Below are 21,575 nucleotides of genomic sequence, written 5' to 3'. Positions count from 1 at the left end.
CCGTCTCTGGGGAGTTTCATCCACTGAAACCCAGCAGTAACAGGTAAGGGAACCTGCTTCACAATTCAGGAGGCAAGCGGCCATTGTCCCTGCTACTAAAATCAGAATTTCACATTGGTAGCCGAGAGCATTTTAAATACTCACTTTGCTTATCTACAGTGACCAGCTTGGGGGTTTCTGCACATCTGTCTGGGCTTGGACAATTAATCAATGACGTCAGTTTCACTTTGTATTTGTTAGAAAGTGGGTTTCCCTTGATCAGTAGAGTTCCCAGTGCAACCTCTCTGCTGGGCTCAGACTCGGCAACAACGTGTTTCTACACAACCCAACGTGGGGCTGAGATTTGATGCATTTAAATTAGCTGAATTAACCGAACACGGCCAAACGATTGGGCCTCCCATGGGGGCGGGGGTCAGTTTCTAGCACTGCAGAGATGCCCATTGAACCCCCCACTGCCTCCCTGCCAAGCACAATTCACTCCGCCCGAGGGCTGTCCGGGCAGGGGAGGTCTAACATGGCACAAGCGCCCAGGAGAAACGGAGAGAACAGAAGTTTGCCAAAGACATCCTGCAGCGTGACACGGATTGCACCAGACACCTGCCCCCCCAATGCGTCTCGGTTCGGCGCTCGCCCTTCAGAACCTAGGGCCGTCCATCCGCTCTGTGCAAACGCAACACACGGACGTGCCTCCGACCCAACGCTGCGGCACTCACCTCTCTGTCCAGCCCAGTTCCGATCACACCGATGACGCCAGTCTCATTGTTGATGGCGAACATCCCTCTGTGGGGTTGTTCTGGTATCTGCTGCAGGATGGAGTAAGCAATGACCCCATTGTAGGTGTTTACACTGTCGTCTGCATCTGTGGCTGTCACTTGCATCACGGAGGTACCTGGGCACGAGTTTAGAGTAACACTGTTTTTCTAGTTCTAGGACACAATGAGATTGGAGACGATTCTCCAGGACGTACTGCCAGGAACAATCCCGCCCTGGCCCGCCAAGGGGGATGGGGGAAGGTGACTAGATCAAGCACCAGGCATTTCCCATCCCTAACGTCTACCAATTCCTCTCTGCAGTCACCAAAGAAGGGGAATACGACTGTCAGCGCCTCGGGGCAGCGCAGGCGGAGCCGTCAGCCCAGAGCCATCGATCTCACTGGGGCGATACAAAGACCAGAGCCCTAGGAGCGTCTCACAGGTAAACGGGACAGCACCATTCGGAGCTACATTTACTGTTACCAAATTAGCTCCCCTGTGCTCTTCCAGTTCTCGTACCGCCCCCATCCGCGGTATCTGCACCGAGCGCCTGCTCCCTGCCAGCCCCAGAGCCTTCTGGGAAGGTAACTGGTCCCCTCCACGGGGTCTGTAGCGAGGCGGGTGCTCAACCCCAGGATGCCGACTCTCCTGCAGGATCGGGTGGTTGAACTGCTGGGTTGGAAGGGCAGGGAGAGTCTGCTCCAAGCCCAGCCATCCGCACGAGCAGCCCGCTCTGGACAAGGCGCCTCTGCTCAGTGGGCAGATTTTAGCCCCTTTGGGTTATTCTGGGATTTAAATTCTTCAAAGCAAAATTAACCCAACACTCAAACAGCCCCCGTCTCTCTCTCTCCTTGGATGGAACCCTCCAAAGCCACATCTCATGTCCGGTGTGTCTCAGCCCCCCCGTAGGGGCTCTGCTCACATACCTGGCTTGGCTCCTTCTCCTACGGAGCCTGTGAAGACGCTCTGGGTGAACTGGGGTTTGTTGTCGTTCTGGTCGCTCACGGTGATGATGATCTCCATGGGGTCCTCCACGGGCTGCCCATTCGCAGACACAGCGTGGGAATAGAGCTGCAAAGGCAGCACAGGGGGTAAGGCACCATCAAGCCACCCTGCGAGTCCTGCAGCCGCCTGGCCACGCACAGCCGGCAGCGCCCGCCACACCCAGCCACGGCTCCGAAAGCAGCCGGCAGCGCCCGCCGCACCCAGCCACGGCTCCGAAAGCAGCCGGCAGCGCCCGCCGCACCCAGCCACGGCTCCGAAAGCAGCCGGCAGCGCCCGCCGCACCCAGCCACGGCTCCGAAAGCAGTGGCCATGCTTGGCTTGTGCGCAGCGTTCCACATGTCCCTGCAGAACGGGAGCCCGAGCCTAGCTGGCTTAGCCAGAGGGGCTTGCCTTCGATTCCCCACCTCCAGCTGCTGGCTGACCATCCCCACTAGCGTCCTGAGTCCACACGCAGGCCACACGGAACACACCCAGCATGGGGGATGTGCCCAGCTCAGCCTGTGCCCAGGGTCCGGACAGCCTTCCAAGGGCCCATCCAGCTCCCTCCACACTCGGAGGATAATCACTGGCTGGCCCATGCACAGTGAGGTCCTGTTACCCAGGGAGGGGCCAGTCTGGGCTGTCCTGACCTGTGTGGATTTATGGTTTCTCCTCCCTGCTGGGCCAAACCCCAACATCAGTAATGGACATGGAGCCACCCGCTAGCCCCGCTCTGCCCAGCAGAGACCCACGTGCCCGTGACAAGGCATCCAGCCAAGCTTTCGGAGACGGGAGGCGCACACTGAGCACGTCTCCAAGCAGCAGGGGCCCTGCTGAGGCAGCAAGACGGTGCTGGGCTGTCAGCGCGCTCTAGGCCCGATTCTCACTGGTGCTGGGGCCCCTCAGCTCCCGCTGCAGCTCTCAGCACCTCGGGGAAAGAACCAGGCCCCAGGGCCAAGTGCTGACATGACCTGGGCCGGGCACAGAGCAGGAGGCGGCGCCCAGCTGGGGTCAGCACCTCCTCTCTGGCTTTACTCTGCCAGGCCTTGGGGAAGAGACCGTGAGGGGGAGCAGAAGGCAGCTGCCCTCTGGACCACGCGGTACAAGAAATGGAGTGAAACCCAGTTCACTGGAGCCTCTGGCCCCTTCCCAGCCACCTCCAAGCTCCAGGGGCCATCAGCCCCTGAGAACACGCCCCTGCTCCATCCACGGCACCCAGGGACTCACCGTGTAGTGGCTGATGTCCTCTCTGTCCAGCGGCTGTGTCACCTTCAGCCACCCCGTCTCCCTTTCGATGATGAAGACGCCCACAGGGGGGGTGTCTGCGCCCTGCCCCGTGATGCTGTAGAAAACCTGGATCTCTTTGTCCCTGTTGGATTTTATCTGGTGCCGGGGAACAGGAAGGTCATCCGGGGGATTCTGAGCACCGGGCCCGCCCCAGCCTGTGCTCCCCTCCCCATCTGTGTAGAACCCCTCCAGTCCCCGAGAAGCTGCCCCCCACATTCCGGCTCCTGCTTGGCACCCCCTGCTCCCATTTACCCCATTAAGGGATACGGGGAAGGACAGGCCTGGAAGGCGGGTTTGTTGCCACACAAGCCCAGTAGCAGAGAAAGGGCTTGGGTGGGTTCTGTTTGTCAATGCTGACATAGGAGCCGTCCAGGCGCGGATGGAGCCTTCCCCCCAGCACCGTGCTGCATGGCCACCCAGTGGCAGCAAGCTAGACCCTGGCAATGAAACGGCTCCTCGGCCCAGCTGGATGAGCTGGGTGGAACCAGAGTGTCAGATCCCAAGAGCTCTTCCAAACGCCACCCGCCCATCTCTCCATGCTCCCCCTCTGCCTTCTCCCAGCTATCCCCTGCTGCCGGCTCTCCAAAGAGCCCCCCTCCTCACACCCCAACAGTGACACACTCGCCACACCACGCCTGGCTGGGACGCTGGGCCAAAGGCCTCCCATACCTGAACCAGCGACTTAGGGAAGGGCCCCCTCTCATTCTCAGGGCAGTTGATTGGAGGGATGACCCAGTCTCTCTTCTGCCTCTTCCGGCCAGGGCGGGACTCTGGGAAGATGAGTATGTCTGCCTGAGCATTGGCGGGGGAGTCCTGCAGGGAGAGAGAGACGGTTCACAGCAAGGTCCCTGCATTAGACACAAGGTGGCTGGAGGTTTTAACAAACCGTCCAAGATCCAGCCACACCCGTTACACAGACAAATCCAGACTCTGGTTCTCCACCTTCTGCAAAGGGCTTGAGGAGCCATTAGCTGCGAGCTCTTGCTAATTCACCACTGGGCTGGGCTGGAACTTCTGCCTATCCGTTTTATAGCTAGGCATGGCACTTCGTCACAAGAGACATAACAGGCCCCAGACCAGATACAGAGCAGCAGCTGCCAGCTCTTTCGACTGCCGCTGCACATTGAGTGGATGTTTTCAGAGAACTATCCACAGTGACTCCAGGATCTCTGTCTTGAGTGGTAACAGCCAATTTAGACCCCATTGTTTTATATGTATAGTTGGGATTATGTTTTCCAGTGTGCATTACTCTGCATTTATCAACACTTTCCTATCCACTTTCTCCACCCCAGTCATGACTGTATAGACCTCTGTCTTATCCCCCCTTAGCTGTCTCTTTTCTAAACTGAACAGCCCTCAGCTTTTTAATCTCTCCCCATGCAGAAGCTGTGCCATACCCCTGTCCCTTTCTGTACCTTTTCCAATTCCAACAGCTCTTTTCTGCCATGGGGCGACCAGCACTGCACGCAGCATTCCGGGTGTGGGCGTACCCGGGATTTATGCAGTGGCATTAGGATGTTCTCTGGCTCATTATCTAGCCTTTCCTAGTGATTCCCACCAACCTGTTCGCTTGTTTGGCGGACGCTGCACACCGAGCAGATGTGTGCAGACAACCAGCCACAGTGCCAATCTGAGAGCCCAGCTGCAGAGCACAGGAGCCAGAGCTGGAAGAGATCCAAGCTCCTAACTTAGTGCAATCCTGCCAGGTGCTGAGTGTCCTTAGCTCCTGCTGATGTGCAGCCCCAGGCGCTTGCAATTTACAGCCTCCCTTTCACCCCAACCCTCTGCCCCTTAGCGCAGCAGCTCCCTGGCAGGAGACTCGGCTTTGCTCTGGAGGACAGCGTCCCTGCAGCGCTGTGCTCACTCCTGCTCCTCCTCAGGAGTGGAGCCGCCTCCTGCTTCACCGTGGCCTTTCCTCTCGCCGAGCTGTAGTGGCAGGGCACACGACCAACAGGAGCCCACGTGGAGGAGGCAGCAGGATGGAGACACCCAGGGTCAGGGACGCCCCCACTCTAGCATTCAGGGAGGGGAGACATGGCCTCTGGTTCCCAGTGGGCCGAAGCTGGTGGTGCCCAAGGATACTGAGTTTCCTTGCTCTTGTTTGTAAAGTAAGCAGACCCAGGAGAGAGCTGCGGGCTGAACGGCTGCCAGGAGCTTCACCCTGGCTCAATAGCTGACAGCCACCCTCCTCCCCCAGCGCAGCAGGCAGAGTGCCACCTGAGCCCCGGGGTCCCACCCAGGCTCTGCACGGCAGAGGCAGCACCGGCAGCCACGCAGCGCAGGCACTCAGGGGACAGAGGCCGTTCTGCTGGCAGAGGATGAGCCCGGGGCCAGCACTGAGGGAACCCTCTGGGCCTGAAGGACACAACGGCCCCTGACGGATACCGCGTCAGACGGGCAGAGCCGGGGCAGACAGGTCACGCGAGCCAGCCCCGCTGGGTTTGTCGCCGTACCATGTGCTGGTGGTGGTGGTGCCCGTGCCCCTCTCTCTTCACGGTAACCTTGGCAGAGTGCTTCTTGCTGGCAGAGTCCCAGGCATGGATGAAGAAGCTCTTTTTGTGCCCGTGGAGATGGAGGCGACGTTTGACTGAGACGACTCCATCCGTGTGCACTTTGAAGTGCGTGTCATCTGACAGGTATGCCGTCCGGTTCCTTCCTGCGCAGCCCTCGAAGCTCACTGCAGAGAGGGAGACAGCAAAGCCCAGCAGGAGAAGGGGGTTAGAAGCAGAGCCACCTGCCCGTCGGTGTATTCCAGTCCCCGCCCTACTGGATACCCAGCAGCTGGACGTCCCTCTCTCTGGACAGAGCCCCGCCAGCCAGGGGCCCGTATCTCCCACACTGCGCCAGGCTCCGTGCGCTCACTCTAGGCACTTAGCAGCCTGCTCCCCTGTTTTGGAGCTCTGAAAGCGCAGGAGAAAAGTGAGCCAAAGCTGCTGCAGAGAACGCGAAAGGGGCGAATGAGGAGGGCTGGTGTTAAAGCCTGAGCTTTGCCAGCCTCCTTGCCTGTAGCAGTGGGCTGAGGGCAGGTGGTTTCACTGAGCTGCCACCCACCAAGCGCAGGCAGAACCTGGCTCCTTTACAGCAGCCAGTGGAATGGCGGCTCCGACCTGCGAGTCCGCAAGCAGTTCAGAGGCCAGGCCACAGCAGAGCAGAACATCAGGGCCAAGGGCCATTACTAACCCATTAGTCACTACGCAGCTCCCCAGCCACAAAGCCTTAGCAACTCGGCCTCCCGACGAATTGCTCTGCCGAGGGCAGGGAGACCCCGCAGGGTTCAGTGCCCGCTAGCACCGGGCGGGGGGGTCGTTAGCAAGGTTCTCAGACTGCAGGGATACGGTGGTTGAGGAGCGAGGCTGCGCTATCACTCTCAATGGAGGTTCTGCAGCAGCAGCGACTGGGACGTGAACTCTGCCCTGGAGTACTGGGGGGGAGTGGTGACCTGCGTATTCACAGAGTCTTCCACATACACACCCACGGCGAGCTGCGCGGCCCATCACCCACTGGGAAACCCAGGCCAGGAAAGCGCCTCAGCCAGGCCTCAGAGGCTGCCATGCAGCCGGCTCACGCTCGTGTTAAAGCAGATGCTGCCCAGGGGCTGCTTTGGAGCAACGTTGCTTGACCTGAGATCTCAGACGTTACAGGCGCCATTTGCAGCTCTCTCGAAAGAGACACGTCCCCCCCGTAGTCTTCCAGGTGCATCCCACTCCATCCTACGCTGCTTCTAACCAAAGCTACAGGCCCAGCTTCCAACAGCTCCCCCCCTCCCCTAGGACCTAGGGATCCTGGAAGGCACAGGACTGATGGTGACGGGCAGCGAGGCTCTCAGGATCTAGCCGAGGTCCCCGTCTCAGCCAGAGGGCGCCCGTGCTCCAGTTTCCTTGGCCCTGGGGACAGCAGCACCTCTGCCAGAGCAAACAAGCCAAGTTCTCCTGACTCGGTGCCAGCAGCGCAAACAGCAACGCTGGGCTCTGGGAACTGCCCTGGTCTCCTGGGGGTGAGATTTAGGGTGGGTTTCGTGGGGCCCATGCTGGGACTATCCGGTAATGAGCCTGGGTGGGCACGGCAGGGCCGGTAGCTCTGCAGGCCCAGCCACCCGAGCTGCTGGCACAGGCTGGAAGGGGATCCCGTAGCTCGCAGCCCAGGAGCCACTGGAGGGGTTTGCTGCACCCTCCCCTCGAAATCATACCCTGGCCCGGGCATCAGCAACTTCTTTACGTGGGCGGGGGGGGGGGGGGACCCCAGCTTCCGTTCCAGACCCCACCTATCCTGCATTTATTAATGTAAGCCCCAACTTTTGGGTTGGGGGGAGGGGAGCTGAGTTGGCTTCCCCATGCTGAACGCAGGCTTTCCTTCCCTCCCAGGGCGTCCCAGGTGCTGTCTAAGCCAGGGCTGCTTTGTCATCACAGCTCCAAGATCAGCAGGAAATGGCTGCGGGACCCCACGCCCTCCCCTCCCCCAGGAAGCCGGTGATTAACCTGGGAAGGGAAGGTCTGGAATGCGGATGCCCCCACTCAGGCAACCATCCCAAGTGGTTACAACTAATGTGGGTGAGACCCAGGGGCCAGCCCCCAGAGCGCCGACCGGGCAAGGGGCTCCTTGCCCCAACTCCCGGATCTCACCCCAAGGAAAAGAAGCGTTGCCTAATCCAGCCCCCCCGCGCGCAGAGCCCAGCCCAGCTAGTGCACTAGGTTGTTAATGCTCTGCACGGTGAGCGCCAGGCGGGGGGGTCACTAAAAGCTTTCACGGTACAGCCCTGCTTTAATGGCCTCTCCGGCTCTCCTAGGCCTGCCAGCACCAAACAGGGGGTGGGGGGCGGGATCCACAACCTGCAGCCCGCAGCTGGCCAGCTCCCAAGCAGGGTGAGCCACACCCCCCCCATGCGCGTAGCCTCCCATTGCTGGCCCCTGCTCAGCACGGCTGTATGGCCGGGGTGGGAAATGCATCCTAGCAGGGCCCAGACAATCGATAGTGCAGCCTTCATAGGAATAGCAACATTAAAGCAAAAGCCTCTGAGGGCGCGGAGTGGGCCGCTGGCTGAGAGGGTGGCTGAGTGCCCCCCACACATCAGAGCAAGCGCTGCGCATGACAGGCACTTTCCAAGCACCACGGCTAAGGCTCCCTTCACAGCCCATCTTGCAATTACACAGCAGCACAACTTAAGAACTTTTCACCCGGCGGCTTCTCGGGCTGTGAAGTGTCAGATCAAGAGCACCCAATACCCCAAAGGGCTGCATGTGCGCCAAGACAGTGTGCGTGGGGGCAGGGGCGGCTCTAGGCATTTTGCCGCCCCAAGCACGGCAGGCAGGCTGCCTTCGGTGGCTTGCCTGTGGGAGGTCCCAGGTCCCGCGGATTCAGCGGCAGCCTGCGGGAGTTCCCCTGAAGCTGTGGGACCAGCGGACCCTCCGCAGGCTGCCCTCGCAGCGACCGGCAGATCGCCCCCCCGCGGCTTGCCGCCCCTGCATGTGGGGTGATGCAGCAAAGTTTATAGGGGGTGGAACTAGGGTGCTGGGGGTCCAGCCACACCCCATGGCTTGAAGTTTACAGGGTTGATAATATCTTAGTAATTGGAATCATATAATCTCAGGGTTGGAAGGGACCTCAGGAGGTATCTAGTCCAACCCCCTGCTCAAAGCAGGACCAATTCCCAGACAGATTTTTGCCCCACGTCCCTAAATGGTGCCCTCAAGGATTGAACTCACAACCCTGGGTTTAGCCGGCCAATCCTCAAACCACGAGGCTATCCCTCCCCTCTCTGATTCAATGGCTCTCAGCACCCGTACAAATTGTTCCAGCGCTTGGCAAAGTTATGGGGACATTTCATCTTTCAGGGGACCCCCACTCCGCTATCTGAACAGGAGATTTTCTTTCTCCCTGTTCTCCTGCTGAAGAAGAGGGGCCTTTATTATCTGCCCTCTTTCCCCCATACAAGCCATGAGTAACAGGCGCCTGCATCAGGGAAGGAAGCCGGGCTGGTTTTACACAGGACTTTGACCACAGAACCACTCCTAGTGCATGTAAAAGTGCTACGTTCGCTGGCCCATCCCAGCCCCAGAGGGCACAGCGGAAACGCATGCAATGCTCTCCTCTGGTAGCCTGAGTCCCACGCCTGTGGAAGGGGTTTTGTTTGCTTCGAATGAGCAACGTACAGTGGGAAATGTTTCTCCGTCTCTTAACACCTGACCCATTGGTTCTCAAACTGTGGGTCAGGACCCCCTTTTAATGGGGTGGCTGGGGCTGGCTTAGACTTGATGGGGCCTGGGGCTGAAGCCCTTGGGCTTCAGAGTGGCCCCCTGCCCGGGGCAGAGGGGCTCGGGCTTCGGCCCACCGACCCGGCTCGGCAGGGCTCAGGGTCGTGTAGTAATTACTGTCGTCGGAAGGGGTTGCGGTGCAGTGAAGTTTGAGAACCCCTCAGCCTGGAGGGGGTCTTGCCTCCTTCGGTGGCAGATCCCTTAGCAGATAAGTGGTCTCGCTGGCCACCAGCACTGAGGCAAGTCACCCTCCATGCTCCCAGAGACCTGTTACACAGCAGGTGGCAGCTGGCTGGATACATGAATGGAAAGGTGCTTGCACCTACCTTCCCCTTCCCCCTCCCCCCCCCCCCCCCACACCACCACAGCAGGCTGCGGTCGCTGCTATTTTGGGTAACAGCCTGAGGCCAATTCCCTCCCACTAAGTAGAAACAAACAAGTGTTGGGAAGTTCAGTGTCAATCCATGTTGCCAGGAACCAAAAAGCTTCACGGTTAGAACCATGAACCCAAGCAAGGGAGCGGGGAAATTTTGGCAGAAACCAGCGTGGGACACTTTGATTCCAAGCAAAGAAGGCTTTTGGCTGTGTTTTGTGTTTGTAAAAGCCTAATTTTGTCATGGAGAAGAGTTAGCTAGATGGCCAGACACCCTGATCAGGGTTAGAGATCATGCAGTTCTTCTAGGACGCAGGAACAGTGGGTGGAGCAGTTTGCCCTGCACCTGGCTTGTCCTCACCCAGACTTCCTAAAAACCTGATTCGTTAAACTGAGGCAAACCCCTGGGGGGAAACTCAGCTGGTTTAAAACTGGTGATATTGGTTGAGCGTGAGCCCATAGATTTATCACTGAAAGTTACACAGATTTAAGCCCCATGAGCATCCACCCACAGATGCACCAATTTAACCCATCATGCCTTTCATTAAACCAGTGCCGGTGCATGAGCAGACCAGGCCTTCACAGAAGTGACAGTCTCTGCACACCCTGAATGGACTGACAACCCTTGAAGGCCTCTGCCACCACCCCTGGATCAGTCTTTCCTTGGATCATATGGGAATGGGGCATTTTCCTTAGGGGAGCACTGGGCTCTGCCTGACTTTGGCCGGTGCGGATTGATCCATCAGCATTCTGCACTGGAAGCAGATCAGCTGCAGGGGCAGCACCCAGATCTCAGGGGAGTTCCTGTTACCACTTCTGTACTCCTACCATGCCCTGCAAGTCAGTATTCCCAGACTGTCCATCCTATGGGCTTTCCGGAGTCGCTGCACTTGTCTGGAGACAGGCCTAGAAGCTAAAGGAGACCCTTAGAACACAGCTCAGGCAGGCCTGGATCGCACACCATCACTCCGACAAGTGCTTTGTAAGAGTCGGCTTGGAAAGACAACAATCTAAGCTCCTTATCAGTTCTCCTGCCCTCGCTCACTCTGAGTAGCTCCACTGGCTCAGGGAGAAAGGAGAGCAGGATCTGACTCATGGCTATTGGGAACCGGGTCAGTCCCCAGCATGACAAAATACACGAGAATCCAATTTCCAGTATCGATCTTCAGTGAAACCAGGGAGTCCACAGCCACCCACCAAGCCAGCCACTGCAGAGCTTGGTTTCACCCAGATTCTTGCCATGCTTGACAGAAGAGCCAGGACCCAGCCCACTTCATCAGATGCATGCAGTGGAAAATACAGTAGGAAGATGTGTGTGTGTGTATATATATACATACATACATTGTATATATATGCATATATGTGTGTGTGTGTGTGTGTGTATATATATATATGTATATGTATATATGTGTGTATATATACATACACACATACATATATACACACACATACATATATACATGCATATACATATATATTCATACACATACACACACAGAACATGAAACAATGGGTGTTACCATACACACGCTAACGAGAGTGATCAGTTAAGGTGAGCTATTACCAGCAGGAGAAAAAAAACCCTTTTTGTAGTGGTAATCACAACTGAAGCACTCATCCAGCACTCTCCAGAGGAAGGGGCGGGTTGTCTTTATTACAGAGAAACTGAGCAGCAGCGAGCTTAAGTGACTTGTGCAAGGTGTCTCAGCAAGCCAGCTGCAGAGCCAGGAACAAACCCCCAACTCTCCTGCCCCCCTAGTCCTGGGTTTTACCCTGGGATACAACACTGGCCCTTATGTCGTGATGGAAGCTTGAGCCTTTTCACTGGAAAATGTGCAACAACATTTTCTAGAGAAGCCAGCCAGTGAGGTAGCAAATGTTTCCATTAACCATCAGAGCTGGAAGGCTGGGAGCCCCACCCCTAGTGAAAAGTGGTTTGCATTTGCAGCGAGGGATTAAAGAGTTACATTGTAACTGGTTAGGAATTGCATCACAGTTCAAAGGCTGGGACACCAGTTAATGCTCTGCATTAGGCATCCTCAGAGATGACTGGCTGATTCAGCCAGTGCAAAACCATGCGCAGCTGCCCTAGGTCCCAGAAGGGCCTTGGAGGACAAAAGGAGAAGAGCTTTACCAAAACGAAGAGCGAGCCCCGGCAGGACAAAGCGAGAGCTGGAGGAGTTCTAGCCCACGAAAGCTTACGCCCAAATGATGTGTTAGTCTCTAAGGTGCCACAAGGATCCTGTTCTGTTTGCTGAACCAGACTAACACGGCTCCACTCTGAAATCTCTCACCCACCTTGTGTGTCTAATATCCTGGGACCAACAGCAGCCTCTATGCCTGTCTTTTAGCCTCCTGCAGCAGTGAGTTACATAGGTGGGCTGTATAAACCACCATCTTTCTATTTGCTCTAGGCTTTCAGTTTCTCTGGGTGCTTCCCTTTGTCCCACCGCCCAGACGATGGGACAGAACAAGCGGAGGAAATGGGCACTTGCCACTGGGTTTTCCATAACTGAATTCCCTCGCGTCCTAATCCCTCCAATCAGGGCTACACAACCACCACTGCCGTGCTCTCTTCCTTTGCCATCTTGGAACTAACATTGCAGCAAGATTCTAGCCCAGGCTATGCAACCTATGGCACGGGCGCCGAAGGCGGCACGCGAGCTGATTTTCAGTGGCACTCACACTGCCCAGGTCCTGGCCACAGGTCTGGGGGGCTCTGCATTTTAATTTAATTTTAAATGAAGCTTCTTAAACATTTTAAAAACCTTATTTATTTGACATACAATAATAGTTTAGTTCTGTATTATAGACTTATAGAAAGAGACCTTCTAAAAACGTTAAAATGTATGACTGGCACGTGAAACCTTAAATCAGAGTGAATAAATGAAGACTCGGCACAGCACTTCTGAAAGGTTGGTGACCCCTGGGATAGACCCTGACAACTGGAAAGTGAAACTGACCAGATGCTATAAACCAGGGGTTCTTAAACTGGGGGTTGGGACCCCTCAGGGGGTCGTGAGGTTATTACATGGAGGTCGCGAGCTGTCAGCCTCCACCCCAAACCCGCTTTGCCTCCAACATTTATAATGGTGTTAAATATATTTAAAAGTGTTCTTCATTTATAAGGGGGGTCGCACTCAGAGGCTTGCTGTGTGAAAGGGGTCACCAGTACAATAGTTTGAGAACCCCTGCTATAAACAGAAGCCTGTGTAAGGGGCCAGTCCGTTTACTGTCACTGTTTATTCTCCTGGGTTGGAGAGCAGCACAAATGGTGAAAAGTAAGTTTGACTTTTAAACCTCTTTCAGTCTAACCACCTAAGGGAAGGAAATGGGTTTTAAAAAAAAATGTTTCAACTGGACGGTGTCACTACAGTGAAGGCAGCACTCCAGACGTGGACAGACTAGTGTCTGGTGGATACAGAGAACACTCTAGTCTTAATCTTAAAAAATTATTATGCACCTTGCATCCCCTTTGCCTTAACTGCTACTGGGCAGAGAGAACATCAGTGGAGAGCAGCGCAGCCATTCCATTTATCATAACGGGGCCCTGAGCAGATCTTATATAGCACCGGCAGCTCAGTGTGCGTTATGTAAATGGAGGAAGGCAGCTAAACACCTTCTCTAATGTACTGTTTACTTCTGCCTTTGCTCATGCACAGCTTGCTGATCCACCCTGGAGTCAGAGCTCTTACCCAGCAAACCTGTATGTGTAAACAGGAGTCTGCCCCTGTGAACCACTGACAACTGGGAGCTCTAATCACAACGAACTGCTCAAAGGGATCAAGAGAATGAAGAATTTTCCATGATACATTAAGTGGACAAAGTCACACTTCTGCCTGAACTTAATCACGTCTGTGACAAGTAACCCCTGCGATCCCATCACTGACAGATCAGAGCAAAGCACTCAGTTTCCCAGGGTTTTTTTAGTTGGTGCATTTAACCACAATTTGTACAGAGTCAGGTTTATTTCTTCCCCTGTAGATTGTGTTCTGTCCCCGCCCCTTGGGCAGCAGCAGAGAAGAGCAAGGTTGTGTTTGTTTTGTTAAAGAGCAAACTATGGGCTGGGGGGGTGGGGAGGGGAGGAGACTCTCGGGCAGGTGTACCACTGAAACCACTTTTAACTCATTCTTTGCAATTGACTAAATTCCCAGCTGCTGGGTGCCTTTGAGCAAAAGCAAACAATCCAAGGATTAAATCTACACCCTGCCAATTCTCCCACCCAGACAGCTGAATTCTGCTCAGTATGAAGGCGCCATTCGCACTCAGAGGATGGAGGTCAAGCCACACCCACCGCCAGGCTAGCTAAAGGAAAACTCTTTGAAGCCATTAAAAACGTAGGACATCTCATCATCTCCTCCAGCAGCAATCTGCTGTCAAAAGTACCCAAACCTCTCCTTCCACCCCCAGGCAGCACCATCAGCCTGCACCTTGCAAGGGGCTTCTTCCATGGGGAGTGGGTGAACCCCTGGCTTGGGGAGGCTAGGCCCCCAGCCCCACCCCTTCCACCTGAGGCCCCTCCCCTTCTGCACCCATCGGAGCCCAGCCCCCACTGTGGCCACTGGCCTCCACCCAGTGCCCCCAGCTCCCACCCCACCGTGGCCACTGGCCTCTGCCCCAGGCTAGTGCTCCCAGCATCCCCGGATCATGCCATCGGGGCCATGCCACCGAGTCCAACCCCCGGCCAGCCAGCCCTGAAGGCGCCTCCTGGCCTGGCCCCCAGCCCCAGTGCTGAGCAGGGTGACGGGCAGGCAGTGTGGCCCCAGCGCCGGGAGGACGGGCAGTGTGGCACAGCCCCGGGGGCACACTGCAGCCCCCAGGGTGCCTGCCCCAGCCTCTGGCACAGAGGGAGCAGCCAGCAGGATGGGGCCTGAGGCTGCTCTCAGAGAAAGGAAGGTGCCATTTCTGAGTGCCGGTTCATCCTGGGAATTGCCCAGTGCACCCCAGAGGGCAGCCTTGCACCCCGTGGGCGTGGTGCAGCGATGGTTCTGGGGTTCACAGCACTTTGAGCCCAGCGGCTGGAGACACTCATGGCTAAAGCCACCTTTGCATCCTCCACAGCCTTGGTGTCTGTTTCCAGGGTGCTCCAGCAAGGCAATGTTCGGCCATGGCACTGGCTGGTTTGCATCAAGGCTTTAGCAGTCGGCTCTACTTCATTACAGGGAGGCGAGCTTGGGCGGGGGGGGGGAGGGAGAATCTAATGAGGTGGCAGGTTACAGCAGTTGTCACCAGCACACCTGCCTCAGACACCCCTCGCAGCAGCCAGCGCTCTCATAGTCGTGGGTCTGCACGCTGGCTCGTGCCCCACTCGGGGGCGGGGGAGGGGGAGGCACGAATCCCACACGCAGGTAAGGGGCTGAGCCTAGGGAGAAAGGCTGGCAAATGCCAAACACACACTGTCTGAAAGGACAGGTCCCAGTCCTGTGGTCGGCAGGCCAGCCGGCGTTTTGACGACAAGCAGCCACGCGGTGCCGTCCGTTCACTGGCAACCCTGCCTACGGAACCTTCCAGTATCGCGCTGCTTCATTCTTCAGCGGCGGGTCCTTCGCTTCGAGAGGGACCCACCGCCGAAAACCCGGAGGTGCCACCCCTTTCCGTTGGCCGCCCCAAGCACCAGCTTCCTTTGCTGCTGCCTGGAGCCAGCCCTGCCACTGAGCACAGCCAAGGGATGAACACAGTCCTGCAGAGCCGATGGGTCCCTCCCGCTACACACAGGTCACCAGGAGAGAGTGCTGACAGGGCAGCCTGTCCCCGTTCAGTACGCTAAGCCATACGCTGGGAGAGAGGCTGTCCCCAGACCTGGATATTGCAATAGACCCGACGATGGAGCAAACCAGCTCCCCGGTGGGAGGGGAAGGCAGGCGAGAGTTTGGGGTTACCTTTTCCAACTAGCTGTGAGTCCCGGAAGAGCAAGCGCATCAGCTCCTGCATGGGGTAAGAGACAGGGGGGCCCAGCGTCTGCATTTTTACTGAAGTCAGACAATCCTGTGCAGAGCCAGCTGTCACAGCTGGCAGCTCCCAATTGGCCAATAAAATATATATCTCCTAGAACTGGAAAGGACCCTGAAAGGTCATCGAGTCCCTGCCTTCACTAGCAGGACCAAGTACTGATTTTTGCCTCAGATCCCTAGGTGCCCCCCTCAAGGACTGAACTCACAACCCTGGGTTTAGCCGGCCAATGCTCAAACCACTGAGCTATCTCCCTCCGCCCCCCCCCCCACATGGCGCCTGGAGTTTGGGTGCCCCTAAAGCCTGGCGAAGGCACTCTAGGCAGGGTCTCTATGGCAAGAGACCTCCAGGATCCCCAATATGCAAGTGAGGGGATCCCATCCTGGGTGCAGGCTGCAGCTGACAGGTGCTGCCTCCTCTGTGTGCAGCGCAACTTCCCACCTCTGCGCAGGAGAAACTCTTCCCAGGGGCCAGCCAGGGGGGCTGCTGTGGGGAAGTGACCTTGGAGACTCCCCAGGTCACGCCCCTGCCCAGTGGCATTGTGCTGCTGGAGGAGCAGCCAGTCAGACAGGACAGAACAAATCCCAGCCACATCCTGCTGATCTCAGCCCTCTCTGCCATTGCAGGATGTCAGACAGGCCTCTCCACACCTGTGCAAACTGCAGCTGCAGAAAGCTAGGGATTGTATGCAAATACAATGCACTAATATGAATATGCATCATTTATGTAAATCCACCAGGTCATTAAAGCCTTCACTTTCTTGCCCACCCCCCAGCCAGCCATCATTCCCTCCCAACCACTTCCCCTTTTGTTCCACCCTCTGCTCTCTATCTCCCCTCGGCTAGGAGCAGCGCCTCCAGTAGCCACAGGCAGATTGCTCCAGTGTAGTGACAGCCCCTCACACACTGTGTGTCGTTGTATTTGCATCTGCAGGGCCACAGGCAGCTAGCGGGAGTCTGGGATTCAGACTCTGGAGGACTCTGGCCATTCAGACTCTCCCTCCAGCAGTTGGTAACCACCAAGATGCAGCCCAGAAGGGCCTCCCCATTGGGAGAAGAAGTGGCTAGTTGGGCCCCCTGGATGAGGGCCCTCCCAGCCAGGCAGGGAGATTAATGTATGCCCTGCTCACCGCACTGAACATTCATTCCACGATGCGGCTTCTTCCTGGCAAACTCAGGAAACTCTGCTGAGAACAGCAGGATCTTGAACAAACATTTTGTAGTTATAGAAAACACCAAACATTTTAATCCAGTGAAATGGGCGGAGAAGATCCTGAGATGCCCAGACCTCCTCTGAAGAACTGGGACTGTCTGGTGGTGAGATAAGGACACGGTCGCTTTACCCAGAGGTAGCTGCATTCCAGAGACGTGCCCAGGGATTCTCTCTCAAATTAGCACACATTTTATTGGGTTTCCATAGCACCGAGATACAAAATGGACCTCATAATTTAATACCTTTGTCACTCCTGGTCACAAGCGCTCACATGGTCACTAACTAGGAAGAGAACCGTCCAGTTCAGAATTTTTCCAATGTGAAAAATAATTATGAGTTTTTGTATTGCCAGCGTCCCCTCCAGTTGTTTTTTTTAATCCCAGATGATGGGGATAAATGATCTCCTGGGTCTCCCCCCCCCCAGTGATCTGGAACAGAGTCTAGTTGCGACTAAAAAGCAGGGCATTAGTTCTGTAGATTTCAAACACTGATTTTCCAGAGGCAGGCTCAGTAATAGACCCAGGGAGTCACTGGTCAGTTACAGCCGGCAGCACCTTTCATTTGTTTTCACACCTGTTTCCAAAGTGTTTCCATTTTAGGGAATGCTCATCAAAGATGTATGAAATCTTCTCAGTTCATGCTACAGAGTTTGCAAAGCTCTGGGATCCAGCACAATATAAAGGCAAGATCATTATAACAATGAGACACTTGCCACTTTCTCCATCACATAATGCAAAGTTGAGTTAGTCTATGGCTGTGTTTAAGGCTGTCTTAAAGCCTTAAGAGGGCTGGCAGGTGGGAAGCGAAGGATTCCCCCCCACAGAAATCACAGGCTAAGTAGGAAAGTCCCTACGTTTCATTTCAGTCCAGTCTCAGAATGACTCGCACGTCTCTTCTTCCTGCAATAAACCTTCTGGGTGAGGGCAGATGCTTTGGACAATTAAGGCAACAGCCACGTTAGGCAAAGACTCAGAGCTGCCCTCCCACTTGAGACCACATCCTCACTCTGCCCATTCCTACCCCCGTGCCAGTGAGGGGCAGCATGGTCACACGGACAGGGGGCGCAAGGTTCCACTCCTGGCTCAGCCACAGACTGGCTGGGTGCCCTTGGCCAGGTGATTCGCTCGCTGGGCATCCGTCCCCCCCCATTTGCAGACCAGGGAGAGCCTGGAGGTGAAAAGTGGCCAGGCTCAGTGTCTCACAGGCCCCGGCGAAGTGGAGAATTAGACTGCCAGCCCCCGAACAGTGCCCAGGCATCGCGGTGGCAGCGGCCTTTCCTCCAGTCCAGGGGAACGGGGTGGGACGCCCCTTTGGAGGGGGTCAGTGCTGCTCATACTCCTAGAGAGAGAGGAGACGAGATGTTCTCCTCCTCCCCCTGCACGCTGGCTCCCCAGCACCCCTGCTGTGGGCCAGGAGGCTGTGCCCAGGGAGCGTGCTGCAGAAAATCTCAACTTAGCACAAGAAAAGAGAGAGGACCACCCTGTGCCGGTGCCACTCTGAATGGAGCTCGGATTGACTCTCTTCTAATTTGAGAGAAGCAGCCGCCAAACCAGTTTCTCCAGGAAGCCTGGCTGGAAAGAAAGTGCATTCCTGCCCAGCCACACCCAGGCAGCACACAGCAGGGTTCACTTTTACCCTGGCCATGCAGACGACTCCTCCCACAGGATAGGTGCTTGGAAGCGCTATGGACCGATCCTCGCGCAGCACAGACGCCCAACCCAGGCGCCGTCAGGGCACTGGACTGAGGTTCATTTCCCTCCAACTCACTTGCCTGCTCTGGTGCCCAGGGAACAGAGAATTTGCCACAGAATGGAGCAGCTCAGTTCAAAACTCCTGTAACTCAGCTCTGCAGAGACTGAGCAGCTCTCACTAAGAGCTGGGGCCCGACACAAAGCTGAGGGGTTGTGTAGACTAAAATAAATAAATAAATAACTAAATTTATGATACATGCAAAATATTTGCTGCATTAGCAGTTCATACAAATGGCTGCATTAGGCTAGCTGGGGGACGCACTAACAGTATAATCAACTTTAAACAGCGAAAGGCCAAGATATCAGACACCGAAAAGTGGCTTCTGGCCCACGCAGAACTACTGGCAAATGACGCGCAGTCAGTTATGGGCCTAAAAAATCTGCCCTTGCACAATACGGCTCCAGTCCCCTGATCTCCCCCAGCCAGGACAGAACAAGCGCCGAGACAGGCAAAGCTACTTATACCTACGATAGGCTGCCCAGCGAGAACCCAGGCACGTCATGAACCACCACCCAAGCCTCCAGCGGCCTGGCAGGGCCGAGCTCGGGCAGACATTCTTACTTGGAAAGGACGGCGATGGCACAGAGCACCAGCCTCCCACTGGGCAGCGTGTAGCCTTCACACGATACTCGCCCTGTCCCTACTGCCCTTTGCCAAAGTAACGGAGCAGCCTGGGGAGACCCCTTGTTCTTTCCTCAGTCCGTCTCAGCAGCCACGTGGTGCCACAGTGCGGCCTGCCTGCGGGAGCTTTCGACACAGGACGTGATGCCCGGACCCATCGCTGCTCACTGCTCTCACTGGGAGACCCAGGTTCAATTCCCTGCTCAGCCAGAGATTTCCTGTGTGACCTTGGGCACGTCACTTAGTGCTGCGGTTCCCCACCTGTACAATGAGGATAACAGCAGTGCCCTGCCTCCCAGGCGTGAGAGAGGCCCCTGAGGCGCACCGAGAGGACACTGATGGAGGCCCCTGAGTGCCTAGGACACAGAGAAGGCTCTCTGAGCACCTGAGGCACAAGGGCTGTGGGATGCTAAGGGTTTGATGAACAAGGGCTTCAGGATTCCTCCCACTTGTGTAAAGCAAAGATTTTCTGAAGCCTCAGCGAAAAGGAGCCACCGGCTCTGGAAGGCTTTGGAATTTGATCGTATGTCGTTTAAGAGCTGGAAGTAGAGTTACCAACTTTCTATTTGCAGAAAACTGAACACATTTACCCTGCCCCCTTCCCCGAGGCCCAGCCCCACAGTAACTCTCCCCCTCCCTCACTCATAAGCTCATTTTCACTGGGCTGGGGCAGGGGGGAGGGAGGGGCTCCAGTCTGGGGGTGCGGGCTCTGGAGTGGGGCCAGAAATGAGGGGTTCAGGGTGCAGGAAGGGGCTCCGGCCTAGGGCAGGGGCTTGGGGTGCAGGAGGGGGTGAAGACTCCCAGCTGGGGGTTCGGGCTCTGGGATAGGGCCGGGGATGAGGAGTTTTGGGTGCAGGAGGGGGCTCTGGGCTAGGGCAGGGGTTGGAGTGCGGGAGAGGGTGAGGGCTCCAGCTGGGGGCCGGGGATGAGGGTTTGGGGTACAGGAGGGGGCTCCAGGCGGGTGATTACCTCAGGTGGCTCCTGGAAGCAACGACAGGTCCCTCTGGCTCCTTGGCACAGGGGCGGCCACGGAGGCTCCGCGTGCTGCCCCTGTCCACAGGCACCGCCCCTGCAGCTCCCATTGGCCATGGTTCCTGGCCAATGGGAGCTGCGGAGCCCATGCTTGGCGTAGGGGCAGCATGCATAGCCCCCATGGCCGCTCCTGTGCCTAGGAGCTGGAGGGACCTGTCGCTGCTTCCAGGAGCCACGTGGATCCGGGCAGGGAGCCTGCCTGCACCACTGTGCCACAACCGGACTTTTAACGGCCCGGTCAGAGAGCCACCAGGGTCCCTTTTTGACCGAGCGTTCCGGTCAAAAGCCGGATGCCTGACAACCCTTGCTGGAAAGAGCAAAGGTCTGAATTCAACCAGTCTTGTGGCCGGAGCGGGGGGGATGGCGTGGGGGAAGAGGGACAGCGGAGCACGCCAGTGTCAGAATTCAATAGAGAGGGCATGGAAGTAAATGGCCCACAACAGAGCTGGAGCGACGCTGTGAGATGTGCTTGTTTGCTACGGCCCCACGTATCGGTAGCAGAGACCCAGAGTCATATTAACCTTGGCTGTGATCCCAGAGAGGGGACGCCATGCTAGCCTTCAGCGCAGCGCCTAATATAGTCATCCTAGTCCGACCCACGCTGGAGCAGACTTTCGCTCCAGCCCAGGCTGGGGCAGGGAGCAATGACATCACTCAGCCGACTCAGCCTCCTTCGTTCAGGCCCAGTGCAGGTGGAGGTGAGTCATTCGCTGGCAGTAAAGCGCCAACCCCTCCTGAACAGATAAGCGGCTTAGAGCTGCAGATTAGCCAAACAAGCTCTCGCCTCCCACACTGGAGTCAGGGAGGGGTTCTGGGTTTATTTGTGGATTGTTTTGTCACTGCCTTTGTACCATCAGCCCCTGGGTTTGAGCAACAACCTGTCTCTGTGTTTTCCCAAATCCAGCCGCTCCTCCACAAAACGCAGACCCCTGTCGTAGGAGGAAGTGAGAGTCCAGAGAGACTCATCAGCTTTTATGGATCCCGGGGACAAACAGGACGGCAGAACTCCTACCCCGCCTCTCCCACGGAAACACCTACTCCCAGACGGCCCCCTGATGTCATACTGCAGTTTCACCATGACTTCAGGCTTGCAAGACAGAGTTTCACCCGAAAGGTGATTCAGGGCGAAATCACCTCTACGAAGCGAACAATTCACCCAGGCTGCCAAAGGCGACAACCCAAGAGGGGACGTTGGTAGCTCGGGGAAGCTGGCCAAAGCCCCAAGCCCTACGCTGGCAGCCTTTGCCGCTGCTCGGGGACCAGGGCTCTGGATGAGGCAGTCCCAGCTCAACACAAGCGCCCAGACGGAACGAAGGGGATGGGGCAGCACATGCTACCAAGGGGACAAGACCAAGGTGCAGGGAG

At 56.5% G+C, this 21,575-nt stretch overlaps 1 protein-coding gene across 1 annotated transcript in view; it reads right to left on the bottom strand.

Annotated features, from left to right (window-relative positions):
* LOC120384549 (B-cadherin-like) overlaps positions 1-21,575 on the bottom strand; it is a 40,218-nt gene that overhangs the window by 11,773 nt on the left and 6,870 nt on the right. Inside the window, exons 3-7 of the mRNA XM_039503406.1 lie at positions 5,477-5,700; positions 3,693-3,836; positions 2,964-3,119; positions 1,679-1,823; positions 714-889 (exon numbers count right to left, since the gene is read on the bottom strand). Of these exons, the coding sequence (XP_039359340.1) occupies positions 714-889; positions 1,679-1,823; positions 2,964-3,119; positions 3,693-3,836; positions 5,477-5,700 (845 nt within the window). The remainder of the gene's footprint in view (positions 1-713; positions 890-1,678; positions 1,824-2,963; positions 3,120-3,692; positions 3,837-5,476; positions 5,701-21,575) is intronic.

This window comes from Mauremys reevesii, linkage group 16 (genome assembly GCF_016161935.1).
Source record: "Mauremys reevesii isolate NIE-2019 linkage group 16, ASM1616193v1, whole genome shotgun sequence".
Lineage (NCBI taxonomy): Eukaryota > Metazoa > Chordata > Testudines > Geoemydidae > Mauremys > Mauremys reevesii.
Note: the sequence above shows the minus strand (reverse complement) of the source record. Positions and strands in the feature narration are given on the sequence as shown.